At 42.2% G+C, this 16,618-nt stretch overlaps 1 protein-coding gene across 1 annotated transcript in view; it reads left to right on the top strand.

The window, feature by feature from the left end:
• The first annotated feature begins 1,903 nt into the window (after positions 1–1,903).
• HHLA1 (HHLA1 neighbor of OC90) overlaps positions 1,904–16,618 on the top strand; it is a 45,075-nt gene continuing 30,360 nt past the window's right edge. Inside the window, exons 1-5 of the mRNA XM_038000117.2 lie at positions 1,904–1,959; positions 7,725–7,824; positions 8,844–8,903; positions 12,877–12,936; positions 14,030–14,110. Of these exons, the coding sequence (XP_037856045.2) occupies positions 7,746–7,824; positions 8,844–8,903; positions 12,877–12,936; positions 14,030–14,110 (280 nt within the window). The 5' untranslated portion in view covers positions 1,904–1,959; positions 7,725–7,745. The remainder of the gene's footprint in view (positions 1,960–7,724; positions 7,825–8,843; positions 8,904–12,876; positions 12,937–14,029; positions 14,111–16,618) is intronic.

Raw genomic sequence — 16,618 nt, 5'->3', positions numbered from 1 at the left:
TTTTATACATGGGGAAATTGAGGCTCGAAAACATAAAGAAATCTGCTCAAGGTCAGACACTAAGAAGGGAAAGAGTCACAATTTGAACTTAACCAGGACCACCTACCCCTGAGTCTCAGGTTACTTACTTTGGAGAAACCACTTTCCAGATCATGTGGGCTGAAGAAAGAATGGGTGAAGCAAAAACACTGTGAGTTGATGGGAGAGGAAATTAGTAAAGCTTATTTAAGTTTGCCTCTCTCTACTGTCAGTACAGTGGGAAGGAATGTTTTTTCATGAGAGAAAAAGAACCTTGAGAGGGTTACTTAACCCTTTTATGGTAAGCAATTGTAAAATGGGGAGAATTATACCTATCTTGAAAGCTCATTATATGGAATGATGTCGGTAGAGTACTTAGCAAAGGATCTAACCCACAGAAAATGTTCAGTGAGTGACAGCTTTTGACTCCATCCCATGCCCATACACCAAGCTGCCCTAATTTGGGCATCTACAAAAATAGAGATGAGGTGTTGAGTGTAGGTGGTTTATTCAGAAAGCATTCCCAGAAAACACAACTCAGAGAGTGGAGAGATGAAACGGGGGAGAAAAGTCTCAGATAGAGAAACAGAAGCATTGCCAGTGAAGGTGGAGAGCTGCCAGCATGCTGAGAATTATCTGTGAACTGCAGGCGAACTCAGAAGTAGGAAGGAAGGACACAGGGCAGGATACCATCAGCATCTGGCACATAAGCCTACTTGAAAACCAGACATACACAAAAATAAACAAAAACCCATCCGGGTTGCCACAGTTTACTCTGTAAATCAAAGGACAAAGATGGCTTACCCTGGGCAAGCTGGGAAATGATATTCACGGACACAATTCATCGTGGAAACATTGCCTGTAGCCTCTGAGAATCAGGGTAGACAACCACTACTCTTCTAGAACACCACCATCTGGCTGCAAAGTCCATGTCTAGCATGGACAAAGGCCTATGGCTAAATTTACATTGAATTTTACACTTAAAATGGGTGAATTATACCTTAACAAGGTTTTTCAAAGATGACTATGCCTGATATAATGGAGACTTATTTAGGGAAGCAAGAGTGGTAACAAAGTGACAAGCGAATGGCAACTCCAGTCGTCTAGATAAAAATCATCAGTCTTGAACTCTGGCCCTAGGAATAGAAGGGGTCAAGTTCTTCTAGGCCAGGAGTTGGCACTTTTTCTGGAAAGGGCCAGACAGTAGTAAATATTCTAGCTTTGTGGGTCATATGGTCTCTGTCACAACTACTCAGTTCTGCCATTGTAGCCCAAATGCAGCCACAGACAATACATAAATAAATGAGTGTGGCAATGCTCCAATAACATTTTATTTGTGGACACTGAAATTTGAATTTCATACAATTTTTGCATGTCATGAAATACCATTCTTCTTTGATTTTTTCAATCATTTAAAAAAATATAAAACCATCCTGAGGTTGCAGGCTGTATAAAAACAAGTACCCCGCTGTAGGCACCTGCTAAAATCAACAACAGCCCCCAGCCCTTTCTTCAGAAGACTCCGGCGGGCCTGCATGCCAGGTGATGCTTGGCCCACAAACCTTTGCAACAGGAAGAGAGAACTCATCACCTAGGGACTCCTGTTCTCTCCTTCAATACACGTAATTACTGTCAGAAAGGTTTTCTCATCCCATGCTGAATCAGTGCATTGTCATTCTGCTCACGGATGCTATTCAGTTCATTGCATGGGCATTTTTCTCCCTTGGAGTTGATCTTCTTTCACCACCCTGAGTTTTTGGTAGGATTATTATTCCATTTTTTTCCCAAGGGGATTTAAAGCAATGTTATCAAGCCTTTCTCCACCCCCACCCACTGTATCTTTCACTAAGAACTCATATAAACCCCATGGCTCTGACCTAGCTGTTAACCTTTCTAGTTATTTAAGTTCTTTGAAGTCAATTTATACTTCTCAGAAGATAGGTAAGTAGTATACGGTAGGTATTTTAAAACTCTTTTGTTCCTCCTCCTCTTCAAAGCAAGAAGCCAGCTAAAGAATTCATCTGCTATAATCCTGAACTCTGGGTTCCTGGACACTGAAAGATATGAGAGCAGTTTCTATCATCCAATATCTACATTGCATTTAGCTAAGACTCCATCCCTTGATCACTTGATCACAGTCTATTTCTTGCCGTTGTTCATTTTAAGCTATTGATTAGAATCTTAAGGCAGTCACCAGCTGGAAGGATGGTTTCTCCTCACATCTATGATAAAAGAAACATAATCTTTAATCCAAAGCATTGGAATGAGGATGAAAGAGTACGCTAAAAAATGACTGGCAGTGAGGCAACAGCTAAAAAGTTATACTTTCTTACTCAGTGTTCAACCAGCAATGGATTTTGGCAGCAAACAGACTGGACTTCCAATCCTGGCTCTCCCAGAGGCATTCCCTTGGGCCTTATGTTTGTCTGAGCCTTGGTTTCCTGAAACTATAAAATAAGAATTACAAGTCATTAGTAGGGTTGCTGGAAGGACCAATGGGTTACTACATGTAAAACTCCTAGCACATCAGATGGTCAACAAATATTAGAATCTTCACTTCTCTGTCATTAGATGTTTTTTAAAAGCCAGCCCCTCACCTTTTGGTGTTCTCTCACAGCTCATGGAGCCAAACTACCTAAGTTTGAAGTCCAGGGCTGCTCCTGCCAGCTTTATGACCTTGGGCGAACTGTCTAGAATCCCTAGGCTCCTGGTTTCTCTTCAAGAAGGAGGAGCTGATATCTCCATGGAAGGTTACTGGCTGAATGGACCGTCGTAATACCTCAGAACATGTGTCACTCACTGTGGCTAGCCCACACCCGCTGACACTCCAGTGTGTATTTCCACCTCTCCACAGCACACCGTAATGACGCTATATCTGATCCGGCACCTTTTGACTGCAGAGTTCAGTGAGAAAGGCAGGTTTGCTCATCAAGCTGAACTAACGTTGGTTGATTTGGGACCCTTGTTGATTGGAGGTAACACAATGTTTAATTAAGACTCTAGAGCATTTGCCTTCACCATCCACACTCCCGGCTTCAGGGCTGCTGTGATAAAACACACAGACATATTGCAAATTAATTTCACAAGACTCTTGGGTGGATTCTTGGCCCATCAGTCATAGCAACACTTCTCAGCCCTTCTCCTGGGAGTGTGACTGGATTTCTAACCCTTCCACTTCCCAAAATGCTTTGAAATGGCCATTCTGTTTGTATTCAATATCAGACTTTTTACTGGCACTCCAAGTCGGTATTTTGAAAGCAGGAGAGTAAAACAGAACACTGTGGAAAAGATACTTTAGTATCTGAGAGACCATGGTTCAAATCCCAGTTCTCCTGCTTAGAAATCATGTGACTGGGAGCCGGGGCTACACCTCAGAACCCTGGGCCTTTATTTTCTGTAACTCAAAGATCAACGCCTGTCTCATGGGATGCTTGAGAAGTTGAAATAACAGATTGTGCTCAAAATGGGAGGATCAATACATTGTACTCTAGGGGAGGAAACTCCTGTTTACTCTCTTAGGTTCAGTTTCTGAGGTCCTGCAAATTAAACTAACAAAAGATAGATTACAGGAGAAAAATGGTTTTTTCATATGCTTATAGGAGTCCTTACAAAATGAAATAAAAACCCTAAAGGGACCCTGGCATGGTGGCTCACACCTGCAATCCCAGCACTTTGGGAGACTGAGGAGGGTAGATCATGAGGTCAGGAGTTCAAGACCAGCCTGGCCAAGATGGTGAAACCCCGCCTCTACTAAAAATACAAAAATTAGCCTGGCGTGGTGATGGGCACCTGTAATTCCAGCTACTCAGGAGGCTGAGACAGAAAATTGCTTGAACCCAGGAGGCGGAGGTTGCAGTGAGCCGAGATCACGCCACTATACTGCAGCCTGGGCGACAGAGTGAGACTTCATCTCAAAAACAAACAAACAAACAAACAAATCCTAAAAGGGCCATCAGACTTGGGGACTTACACATCACTTTAACAAAAAGGTGAGAAATTTGTGGAGAAGTGACAAGACAAAGGAAAAGAGTTTTGAGCTTCTAGAGGCAGTATGATGTGGGAAGGAAATATATGGGGAAATCAATGGAAGCTAAGGCTTATTTTTGTGAGGTTTGTGTGCCCACTCAGCACCCACTTTCCATCTTCTTCATGGCCATAAAGCTCTTCCCGGGAGAGAGAATTTCTCAGAAGTGTCTGTACATAGTCAGGTAGGAGACGCTCCAAGAAGGCTTCTTTCTGCCTCTGTTGATTCTCAATGGCCTTCCGCTCAAAATAATCCACGTGACCAAAGTCACTTATTAGGGGATAGTATATTTTGACTGGCATATTTTGATCCCCTTCAATATATAATTATTGTTGTCCTGTCATCACGTGACTTGCTCTTCTGCAAGGGTCATGGAAGAAACAGAGATTTGTAAATAATTATCCAATAATAATCATGAGAAATGTAGTGAAATAATGACAACTTAATTTTATGGTAAAGTTTTGGATATCTAATTCAGTCTTTTAAAGATATAACTTTGAGGACTCACTCTATCATAGGAAGAATATTGTCTGTCTGGCTTACTATTGGAATACCAATATCTTTTCTTATTTTTATTATTATCACTATATTATGTTGGTGCAGAAGTAATTGAGGTTTTTGCCGTACTTTAATTCTATCACTTATTTGTTAAACATTTATATAGCACTTGCTCCGTGCCAGACACTGTCCACTGCAGTCTATCAATGTACCATATTTTAATCCTCAGGACAGTCTTGGGTGAGGCACAGAGGGGTTTAGTAAGTTGCACAGCAGAGCCAGGAAGTAAACCTAAGCAGTCCTCCAATGCCAGGGTCTGTGCTTCTAACAACTATGTCATGAGCTCCACAAATGCTTTTTGACTGAGTGAAGGTTAAGTAAGTTAGCCCAGATCACAATGGCCAACTCGAGATTCAAGTAAAGTCTGTCTGACCTTAAACCCAGGCTGCCTCCCTGTCCTAGACTGTCCCGGAGTGGCCCGGACTTGCAAAGGGGAGCATAAGGCCAGATAGTCTCAGTTTTACTGTCAGTTGAGTCTAGCCAGTCTGAAGTGTTCCTTTATAAAACTCTCCAATTATCCAAACTATGGATGTTCCAAATATTGCATGAGATACACTAAGATATTATTCATTGCTATCAGAAATTCAAATTTAACCGGGTGTCCTATGTTTTGTACTTGTTAAATCTGACAACCTAATCCAAACATATAGTTCACTAGGCCAATGATAAAGAATTAAAAAACCAGGGAGAAGTAAAAATGCATTTTTCTCCAAGAACAATATCAGTAGGAATTGTAGTCTTTGAGTAATAAATCTTAGCATGTTGGCTGGGCGCAGTGGCTCATGCCTGTAAACCCAGCATTTTGGGAGGCTGAGGCAGGCGGGTCATCTGAGGTCAGGAGTTCGAGACCAGCCTGACCAACATGGAGAAACCCTGTCTCTACTAATAATACAAAAATTAGCCAGGCAAGGTGGCGCATGCCTGTAATCCCAGCTACTCAGGAGGTTAAGGCACGAGAACCGCTTGAACCCGGGAGGCTGAGGTTGCAGTGAGCCAAGATTGCACCATTGCACTCTAGCCTGGGCAACAAGAGCAAAACTCTGTCTCAAAGAAATAAAAATAAATAACTCTTAGAATGTTTACTCTTAGTAGATGGAAGAGGGTGGTTAACATAATAAAGCAGGAGTCAAAAAGAGAGAAATGTGTAGCTGTTATATAAATGTAAATAATGTTTTTTCTACTATAAGGTTTTATCTTTTAATTCCATATTCCTCTGGTATGATGCTGAGTCCTGAAATAGATACAGAAGAAGAAGGGGAGAAAGAGGAGAAAAAAAGAGAATGATAAGAGAATGAGAAAGAAATTAAGATTCCTAATATCTACCATATTCCAGAGATTGTAGTAAGCATATTTCATTGCCTCATTTAATCTTCACAAAAATACCTTCAACATAGCTATGACTCTGTCCATTCTACACATGAAACTCAAAAGGGGAGATAATGTTTGCACAGTCGTTGAGGTGCCAGAGGAAAGAATCCTCCTTTAGCAGGAATTGCCTGCCCACCTCCACCCCCCGTCACCCTTTGCTGGAGAGAACGCTAAGTCCTGGCTTCACCAGGTGCTCGCTGTCTCTCTCCTTCTCTCTCTCTCTCCTTCTCTGTCTCTCTCCTTCTCTCTCTCTCTCTCTCAGTGGAGAATTTAGCACAGCCAGCCTTGAGTGTGAATTAGCTGAGCATGTGTCTACATCTTCTAAGTTACTAAACAGCCCAAGGGAAGTAGCAGTGTCTACTCTGTCCCTGTGTCTCCAGCCTGAGCTTGATACCTGGTATGTGTTGTGAGCGTAACAATGTGCCAGGCACTGGGCAAAATGCTCTGGATTCATTATCTTAAATCCTCACAAAGACCCTGTGAGAGTTCTCTTAACGTTTTGCAGATGAGGAAACTTGATATTCAGAGAGTAAACAGACTTACGAGAATAGGCGAACTTCAGGAAAGCCCCAGCTTGTTGCTTCCTTGTAAGACCTGTCTCTGTGTGGGGTGGCACCTAGAACAAATGCCAGTCACATATCTATCAATAATTTAAAAACTATTTAACTGTTTCTGGGATCTTTTAAGAAAATTCCACAGGGGCTTCCCATTCCTAATGGACCGCAGAACTTCTCAACATGCAATTTGCCCTGAGGATGCTCCCTTTCGGCAACATTTTTCTCCAACCCAAGCACAGATTCTCTTGACTTTTCTTCCCTCCCAATTCACCTTCCAGATAAATCCATCCCTCTATCAATGGTAAATTTCTCCTCTTTTCAAATCATATCTGTGCAGCCTGTATTTAAGTTGTCATTACATTAATATCTACACAGAAAGACTGTGCAGCTATCAAGTATGAATCAGACAGTGTTTTGTGTGGCATCTGGCACGCAGAAAGTGCTCAATAAATGTTAGCCGTTATTCAATTTAGTCTCAGCTTTGCAGCTGTAACTATCATGATGATTTTGCATGGCAAATGCAAAATGAGAATGGCTGGCACAGAGTGCTGCAGAGAAGGGAAGAGATTGTGAACACTCACATACTCCTATGATGATATATTTTCCTATTTATGAGAGGAAGTGATGCTGTATTTGAAGGATATTTCCCATCTCAACAGCCAGAAAACCCATGGAAGAAACATTAATGCTCCCTGCATATGTATGCATCCCCCTCTACATTCCCAGATTTCCTGCAGTCATGTGGGGTCATGTAAGTAATTTTGGTATGGGCTGCAAGCAAAAGCAAATGTGTTGCTTCCCGCCGAAGCACTTAAGAGTTGGTGCATAATCCCACAGCTCTCTCCCTTCCAGTGCCACAGTGAATCAAAGTCTAAGGAGGCTACAGTTGCCACATGGAGAACTACAGGATAGTGAAGCGCCATTAACTGGAGTCCCTGAGAGACTGTGTGGAGCAGAGTTCCCCACCAAAATGCAGTGAATACATACTACAAACAAGAAATCAACTTTTGTTGTTAAGCCAATTAAATTGTTGAGTTAATTTTTTACCTTAGCTTCCTAACCTCTCCTAACCTAGTACAAAGCCTTTTTCAGATTGTGATTTTAATGATTCCTCAGGCACTGTTCTCAAGGGAAGGTCTGCCTCAATGTGCTTAGTAATCTAGCCAGTTTCCTCCAAGTGCTTGCTTGCTTCATTCCAGGTGGGTCAGAGTATCACAGGCATGCTGGGCTTCCTGTCATGTGGTCCTCCAGTGAGGCTGTGCGTGGGCCTGGCATGTGTCTTGTCCCTTTGGAACACAGGTGGGTCTGGCTGGAGTTCTGGAAGTGTCTGTGTTGTATAATAAGTTTGAGTATCCACTGTGCTTTAGAGAACCTCAGTAGCCAACATTTCTGCCCAGAATCCTAAACGAATTATTTGTTCAAAATGGCAAGAATAACTTCCCCATTTCTGTTTTTCCCTTGACTTTTTGCATTTGATTCTCATCTATGCAAAAGAATTCTCTTCACCTCCACTGTTGCGACCTTTGTCCAAAGCATTATTTTCCTTTACCTGGACCATGAGAGAGCTTTCCAAACCAGCTTCTCCTCTTGTCTCTCCATGACCCATTCACCACCAATCAGCCTGAGTGATCTTTTCATAAATCTTGTGATGTCATCTTCCAAGTTCCTCCCTCTTTTCTCTCCCCCTGCCCCAAATTATTCACGGACTTCCTAATTCTCTCTGTGTAGTGTACCAGGTCCTTTTCAGGTTCTGCGTGAACCTGCCTCCCTCACCATCCCTGCTTCCTACCACCTTCACCTGTTTCATTCTTTATGCCCCCATCACTGTTGGCCTTCTTTCAATTCTTTAAAGTAATACTCATGCCTACCTCAGACACTGGGCTTGTGCTGTTCTCTATACATCAAATATTCTCCCAGTTATATCCTACTCAAATGCAATTCATTCTTCAGAGCTCAGCTCAACGTCCCCTCTCAGGGAAGGCTTCCAGATTCCTGGGACTAGATCAGCCCCCTGTTACATACCCTCACCATTCTCTTCAAGGTATTCAATGTTGTTTTCCTATGTGTCTGCCTTTCCAGCACACACAATGCCTAGCAAATACTCGGCACTCAATAGCATGATCCATCATCAGTAGTTGGTCAGCAAATATTTGATGACTAAATGGTTAAATGAATGAATAAACTAGATGTGGGACTAAATGTCACTTCACAATCCCAGATCATAATTCTCTCATCTGTAAAATGGGTATGTTGAATCAAATTATCTCTGGTATTATGTCTGGGTTATAATTACTCTGATTAAACCTTTTTTACTTTAGTGTCTGGTATCAAAGGAGAAGCCAAGAAAGAGAAGGGAATGACCTTTTTACCTACAACAGGTAAGTGGGTAGTAAGGGCTCCTTTTCAGCTCACTGTTCTTGGACAAATTCCTTGACTTCCCCAAGCCTTACTTTCTCTACTGATAAGAAAGCGATTGTATCCACATCTAACACTCTAATAGTCACAACAATGGTTCCTGTGAGCTGCTCATTTCTTTATGGTTCATTGAATCCTTGTGATCTTAATAAATCCACAAAGACTGTGGCATTCCATTGGTGATAGAAGATTTTATAATTGGAGATATTTTTACTTGCCGTAATCGCCTTTGTAATAATTTCATCTTTCTTTGGCTTTCCTTTTTGATGCTATGAAATTGACTTTGCAGTACAATGGTGAATACATTGCAACAGGAAGGACAAGAGGAGTCAGGGAAAACAGGTTTCTGTTTCTAAATTTTAGTAAACAAGCAGGACAATTTTTGGTGTGGTTTTGGTGGAAATTATGTTACTTTTTATTTTTATTCATTTATTTTTTTTGAGATGGGGTCTTACTGTCACCCAGATGGGAGTGAGGTGGCACAATCTCAACTGACTGCAACTTCCACCCGCCAGACTCAAGAGATTCTCCCACCTCAGCCTCCTGATAGCTAGAACCTCAGGCATGTACCACCACATCTGGATAGTATTTTGTACTTTTGGTGGAGACAGGGTTTCACCATATTACCCAGGCAGGTCTCTAACTCCTGAGCTCAAGGGATCCACTCACCTTAGCCTTCCAAAGTGCTGGGATTACAGGTGTGAGCCACCAGGCCTGGACTATTTTTATATTCTCATTTATTTTTAATTAGTACATTCACGCAGTTCAAACAGCAAAAGGTACAAAAGTGTATAAAGTTAAATGCTTCCCCAGCTGACAGCTTCCCTTTCCTGATAGCACCAATCGTACCAATTTATTGTGTATAAGTAGGATAACTTTCCATAAGTATTTTTCCTATTTGAGCCTCCAATTTTCTCCTCCTTAAATGGGAACTACAATTTTTGCCCCACAGGTAATCATGAAGGATAAAAGGTGATAAAATACTGAGCATGAAGAAGTACAAAAAGTGCTAGGAAACTTCTATTTTAAAGATATTATTATGGTGGTCTTTTTATCCAAAAATAGAAAAATATCTTTTCGTAATCTGTCAGGGAACTTATTTGAAAAATGCTCTGTATTACATCCTATTCAAAAATCTGTGCTCCACTGGTGTTTAGTTCAGACTTCAAATATTGTTATCAAAATCCACCCCAGGATTTGTAATTTAAAAAAGGAGTGGTAGAAATATTCTTTCCTTGGTGAAAGCAATGGTGCTAAAAAAAAAAAAAAAAATGGTGCTCAGTGAGGAAGATGACACAGGGCCCCCCATTCTGGCTGGAAAGGTATAGGAATCCTGCCAGCCTCATAGCCTGGGGCATCCCTGCTGCCTGGAGACCCAGAACTGACATAATCCTGGCCCCTCACCTGCATGGAGGACTCTGTTGCCTTGGCAGGTCACAAGCAAGGTTGATTGGTGCCTCCTGCAGATCTTATAGCAGCTGGTGAAGAGTAGACTGCTTAGGTAAAGTGCCACGCAGGTGCCTGAGGGGTTGAAGTGGCCTCACCCAAGCTAGAGAGCTGACTAGTTGGCAGTATTTGCCCTGCTTAATTATGTCTGTCTCAGACTTCCTTTTGTTGTGACATACGCCCCTTGCCTCCAGTAGCTCTATTATGGGGAAGGGGAGTCAGAGTCCTCACCTACCTCTAACCCCAGAAGCTCTGTTATTTAACCGAAAAGCTTGACAATTGGTAAAAGGCCAAATTGGCTTAAGCAGGCAACAGTTGACTTGACTCAGTTTCAACATGGTATCCGAAAAGCAGAAGACAGCAACTTAAATGGCCACTGATGGATAAACAAAAAAAGGAAATGCGGTATATACATACAATGCAATATTATTTGGTCTTAAATAAGAAAATGCTGCCATATGCAATAACATGAGTGAACCTGGAGGATAGTATGCTAAGTGAAATGAACCAGTCACAGAAGGACAAACACTGCGTGATACCACTTTCATGAGGTATCTAAAATAGTCAAACTCACAGAAGCAGAGTAGAAAGCTGGTCACCAGGGGATTAGGAGAGAGAAATGGGAGGTTTGCTGTCCAAAGAGTATGAAATTTCAGTTACGCAAGATAAGTAAGTTCTAAAGATCTGCTGTACAGCATAGCGATGATCGGTAACAATACCGTATTGTGCAGTTAAAAATCTGTTAATTGGGCTGGGCGTGGTGGTTCACACCTGTAATCCCAGCACTTTGGGAGGCCGAGGCGGGTGGATTATGAGGTCAGGAGTTTGAGATCAGCCTGACCAACATGGTGAAACTCCATCTCTACTAAAAATACAAATATTAGCCGGGCATGGTGGCATGGGCCTGTAATCCCAGCTACTCAGGAGGCTGAGGCAGGAGAATTGCTTGACCCCAGTAGGCAGAGGTTGCAGTGAGATCACACCACTGCACTCCAGCCTGTGCAACAGAGTGAGACTCCAACTCAAAAAAAAAAAGAAAAATTTAATAGAGTAGATTTCATGTTGTGTTTTTCAATAAAATTAAAATTAATTTAAATTACATTAAAAAGTAAAATAAAAAGAAGCGAGCGAGAAGAACATGGACAAAGAGTTGAGATTGCTCTTTTCTGATTTTATCTTAGCCACTAGCCCAATATGGGATTTAGGTACATCAAATCAAGTTTGGGGATTTCAGTTTATCCATTCTTCAAAGTGTTGGACAAGATGATTTCTGAGGATTAGTTATGAAGTGTTTGAGGCTGTACTTTCAGGTTCCTATTTTATTCATGAAAACTTTTATTTCGGTGTCTGGAAATAAAGATGTTAAGAAGGAAAAAGATGGGACATTCCTCGGTGTAATGGGTAACTACATCAGCCCTAAATCTTGACTTACTGTGTAACACAGAGCACACTTTTCAGACTCTGTGGCTTGTTGCTTTCCATTTGTAAAATGAAAATGTAAAATAAAGCACCTTCTCCATCCTGTTGGTACCTACTGTTGCAGTGGTCATTTTTCATGTTACATGTGATACTAGCTTTTTGTGTGTCAGCTTCTTTTCTGAACCTCTCCGCGACCCTGACAGGATATGTCGCTTCAGTGTCGCATTTAATTTAATAAAATAAATTGTAAAGTAGGGCACCTTCTCCATCCAGATGTAACATGAAAAATGACCACTGCAACAGTCGTAGTCACAAGTGCAGTGTAATTCTATAGCATGTGGTCCAACACAACTGATCCTTCTGGTCTCTGCTTAATGTCACTTCCACAAGAAGGCCTTCTCCATCCCGACACCAGGCTAGTGCCTTGGTGCTCCCACACCGTGTTGACTTTCCTCTCTTGTCACAACATGTGAGTCTCCTCCTCCCTGACCAAATCACACACAGGAAGCCCCATGGAGCTGGAGACTGGGTTCATTCCCCTTTACCATTTCATATTGCCTAGCATATTGCTTGGCCCTCAGTGAATATTTGTTGAATGAACCAATGAAGATTGAATGAATGATTGCCTTTGAAATTTCATATTTTTCTTTGACATTTTCTCCTTTGGCCTCATGAAATTTGCTAAGTAGTCAAGAGGCCTAATATTTTGGCCACTGCTCTACAGTTCCAGAAAGTAGGTTCTGAACCCTTTATTACCACTGCTCAAGGTTTTTGTCCTCTCTGGGCCTCAGTTTCCCTACTCAGTTAAGAAGTGGGGTAAATAAGACCCCCTGTATCAGAATCACCAAGCTTATTTATTAAAACGTGGATTTCTAGGCCACACCCATCCCAGAGAGGTTAGAATCTGTATCAGGGCCATACAGAGGAGTCTGGGATCTGCCTTTCCTCAGTGTCTGCCAGTGACTCTCGCATGGAGAGCAGATGCCAAAGAAGCTTCCAAGACATCTTCCGTTCCTGGGGGTAGGAACTGGACCACTCGCATTTTTCTCATGAAGACTGTTTTCTTCCCAGTGTCTGGCCTTAGAGGAGAAGAGAGGAAGGAGAAAGGGGTGGCGTTTCTTGCTACAACGGGTGAGTGCCGCTCCCCAAAATCCCTTGGGTTGTCTGGGCTGCAGAGCAATTCCTCCACTTCTCTGGACCTCTGTTGTTTCCCACAGTGGAGAGAACGTCATCTCTCTAATCATTATCTGATCATTAAGTAAAAGTTGAAGAAGGCAATGTTTGAATAAATAGGAGCATCAACAACTGTTTCCAACTTGTCAACTGTTATTTCCAAATCTTTTTTCTTTTAGATGGAGTTTCACCTTTGTTGCCCAGGCTGGAGTGCAATGGCACAATCTTGGCTCATTGCAACCTCCACCTCCCAGGCTCAAGCGATTCTCCTGCCTCAGCCTCCCAAGTAGCTGGGATTACAGGCACCCGCCACCACATCCAGCTAATTTTTATATTTTTAGTAGATACGGGGTTTCACCATATTGGCCAGGCTGGTCTCAAATTCCTGATCTCACGTAATCCACCCACCTTGGCCTCTCAAAGTGCTGGGATTACAGGCGTGAGCCTGGCCAGTTTCCAAATCATTAAGGTATAGCCAGAGGAAGTGGGAATTTTAACTCCACTCGCTGCACCCTACCACTCCTGCCACACCTGGGAGATTTCTCCCTCCATCCTGGGTCATATCCTGGACCTATTAATTCTGAATTTCTGAGGATGGAGCCCAGGTACTGGAATTGTGTAATTCAAAATATATATATTTCCAGGTGATGTCAATGCTCAGCCAGGTTGTGTGGACCCCACTTTTACACAGGGTACTTATTTTCAAAGAACTGCTGAGAACTCCTGCAATGCCCTTGGGCTTCCCATTATGCTTGAGATACGTTTTATATGAGTCCTGAGTCTCTCCAAATGCAGAGATGCAATCGTCACTAAAAGTTAATGTTTCCTGTGCTTCATTGGGATTTCTATTATCTATATTTGTCACTCTGTTGACTGTCACCTCCTAAGGTCGGGATCCTCCTCTTGACTTGGAACCCCTTGTGCCTGACACTTGGTTTGTGTTCAGCACATGTGCAAAGAAGTTGAATATCTACCTGAAGTTTGGAAATGAGGAACTTTTTCTCTTGCCGAGAATAGCCTGCCAGTGACATTATCTCTGAATCTCTTTCAGAGCTGCCTGCAAGGTCAATCGATCTGTCCGCACTTAACCTGACGGAGCTTGTGAATGGGATGTTGAGTAGAGCATTAAAAGGTAATCATTTTTTAAAAACACAATCCAGGTCCATGTTTTTTATTGTACCAGTGTATTTTCTGAACCTTTCTGCTGCCTCGACAAGACACGTCACTTCTGTGTCTCAAGTTTCTCGGTGTTCAGAGTGGAGAATAGGCTGAACTCAGTGGCCCAGGCCTGTAATCCTAGCACTTTGGGAAGCTGCTTGAGCTCAGGAGTTTGAGACCAGCCTAGGCAACATGGCAAAACCCCGTCTCCACAAAAAATACAAAAATTAGCTGCGTGCAACGGTGCATGCCTGTGATCCCAGCTACTCAGGAGGCTGAGGTGGGAGGATTGCTGGAGCCCAGAAGGTCAAGGCTGCAGTCAGCTGTGATCATGCCACTGCATTCCACCCTGAGAGAAAGAGTGAGACTTTGTCTCAAAAAAACAAAAACAGAAACAGAATGCAGAATTCATTGTCCCACCTAACTCGGAATGACGTAGAAGGTTTACAAGAATTTTGAGAGTAAATTGCATTCCAGACATCGTATGTTTGTAATTGTAACTCTGCTGCCATAAACTGATAATAATTACTCATTGATTAAGTTAATATGATTCTGGATTTCTTTTTTTAAGACCATATTATGATTACGATATTATTGTAATCTTCTTTCTGTGTTCTTTAGCGTCTAGCAAAATGATTTGTATGTAACACATACTTAGTGAATGACAGCAAAGCCTGAACGATCCCTAGTGTACACTCCTCACTGCCTTCACTATTTATTCTCACATTCTTCAGTCAATGTTCATAGAACACCTCTCACATGTCAGGCACTATTCTAAGTATTGGCGGATACGGCAGTAAACAAAAAACAGAAATCTCTGGCCTGGGGGAGCTTCCATTCTATTGGGTGAAGGGGTAACCAAAAACAAACAATAAACATAACAAATAAGTAATGATACATGTAATTTAGAATAAGGGGGATGGAGAATGCCAATTCAGCATTGAGGTCTATATAAATGGCATTCCCTAGGATTGTGCAATACACACACTGCACAACTGTGCCTGGTGGCTCTACACTTGTTCACTTACACATTTACCCTTAAACATTATTATCCATCCCTGTCCCAATGCCTGTTACTGTAAATCACAGGGATATAGCTCCTGCCTCCAATTTGCTCTCATGAGAGTTGCCGTGGCTAGGGCTGCCTTGGGAGGTGCACGATAAGAAGGCAGTGATCTACCTGCAGAGGGTGCTGTGGAGAGACTGAATCATCAGAAGGAGGGATGGGCTGCAAAATATTTAGCCCTTCCAGCCCTGAACTGCTAATCCTGTCCTTTCCTCTGCAAGGCCCTGCCCTGGGCTCTGCGAAATTTTGCAGAGACTCGAATGCCGTAACTGGTACCCTCGAGGAGCTCAAAACTCTTCCAATGACTAATTTAATCCTTGTATAACCTCCATGGGGTGGTACTCTCACTCCCATTTTCTAGATGCAGACATTAAAGCAAGCCCATTGCCATATAGAATTGGAATTCTATATGGTTTGTGATCTAGCCCAAAGTTCCCCAAATTTGTTGCACAATAAGAAGGACCTGACATACTTATTAAATATTCATCTCCCTAGGTTCCTGCTCTGGAGATTCTGATCCAGCTGATCTTGGATGGGACCCAAAACGTACATTTTTACCAAGTGCTATTTGTGATTCTTATCATGAAAAAAACTGAGTACTGGAGTATTCACATTTTGGTGTATACCCCATTCTTCTAAGGAGCTTATTAAATACAGAGTCTGGTTCTCACCCAGTGTACCGCATTAGGGTCTCCAGACGGCAATAGCCAGAGAGCCGAGAGGGAGAATGGACACCGCTGGTGATTTGCGTGCACCAAAGTTTAATGATTCTGCCATTCCATCCACCATCACAGTGGGTCACAAATTTATATAAATAAAAATCACCTGAGGCCGGGCACAGTGGGTCATGCCTATAAGCCCAGTAGTTTGGGAGGCTGAGGTGGGAGGATCACTGGAGCCTGAGAGGTTGAGGCTGCAGTGAGCTGTGACTGCGTGATTGCATTCCAGCCTGAGTGACAGAGCAAGACCCTGTCTCAAAAAAAAAAAAAAAAAAAAAAAAAAAAAAAAAAAAAAAAAAAAAATTCACCTGACAACTTTGTTAAAATTCAGAACCCTGGGCATACCCACCTTTCCCCTTTCTTCACCATCTGATTTAGTAGACCTGAGTCACATCCAGGAATGTGCCCTTTTAATAGGTGCACCTTGTGAATTGATGCAGGTGGGTGATTCTCAGACCATGGTCTGGAAAGATCTCCCTCTGCTGCACTGTCTTCCAGATACAAACCAAAAACAGGCACTGATGGAGAGTAGACAAGATGCTCATGCATGTATTCCTAAACCTGATTGTTTATGTTAGTATTCCTGGTTTAAAAAAAATTCCCTTTCTTTGTATAGTAGACTGAAAATGGCCAAGGATATCCACTTTGTAATTACCAGAATCTGTGAATACTTCTTTATATGTCGAAACAGTGAATA

Source organism: Chlorocebus sabaeus, chromosome 8 (genome assembly GCF_047675955.1).
Source record: "Chlorocebus sabaeus isolate Y175 chromosome 8, mChlSab1.0.hap1, whole genome shotgun sequence".
Taxonomy (NCBI): Eukaryota; Metazoa; Chordata; class Mammalia; order Primates; family Cercopithecidae; genus Chlorocebus; species Chlorocebus sabaeus.
This window is presented reverse-complemented; position numbering and strand designations above follow the sequence as displayed.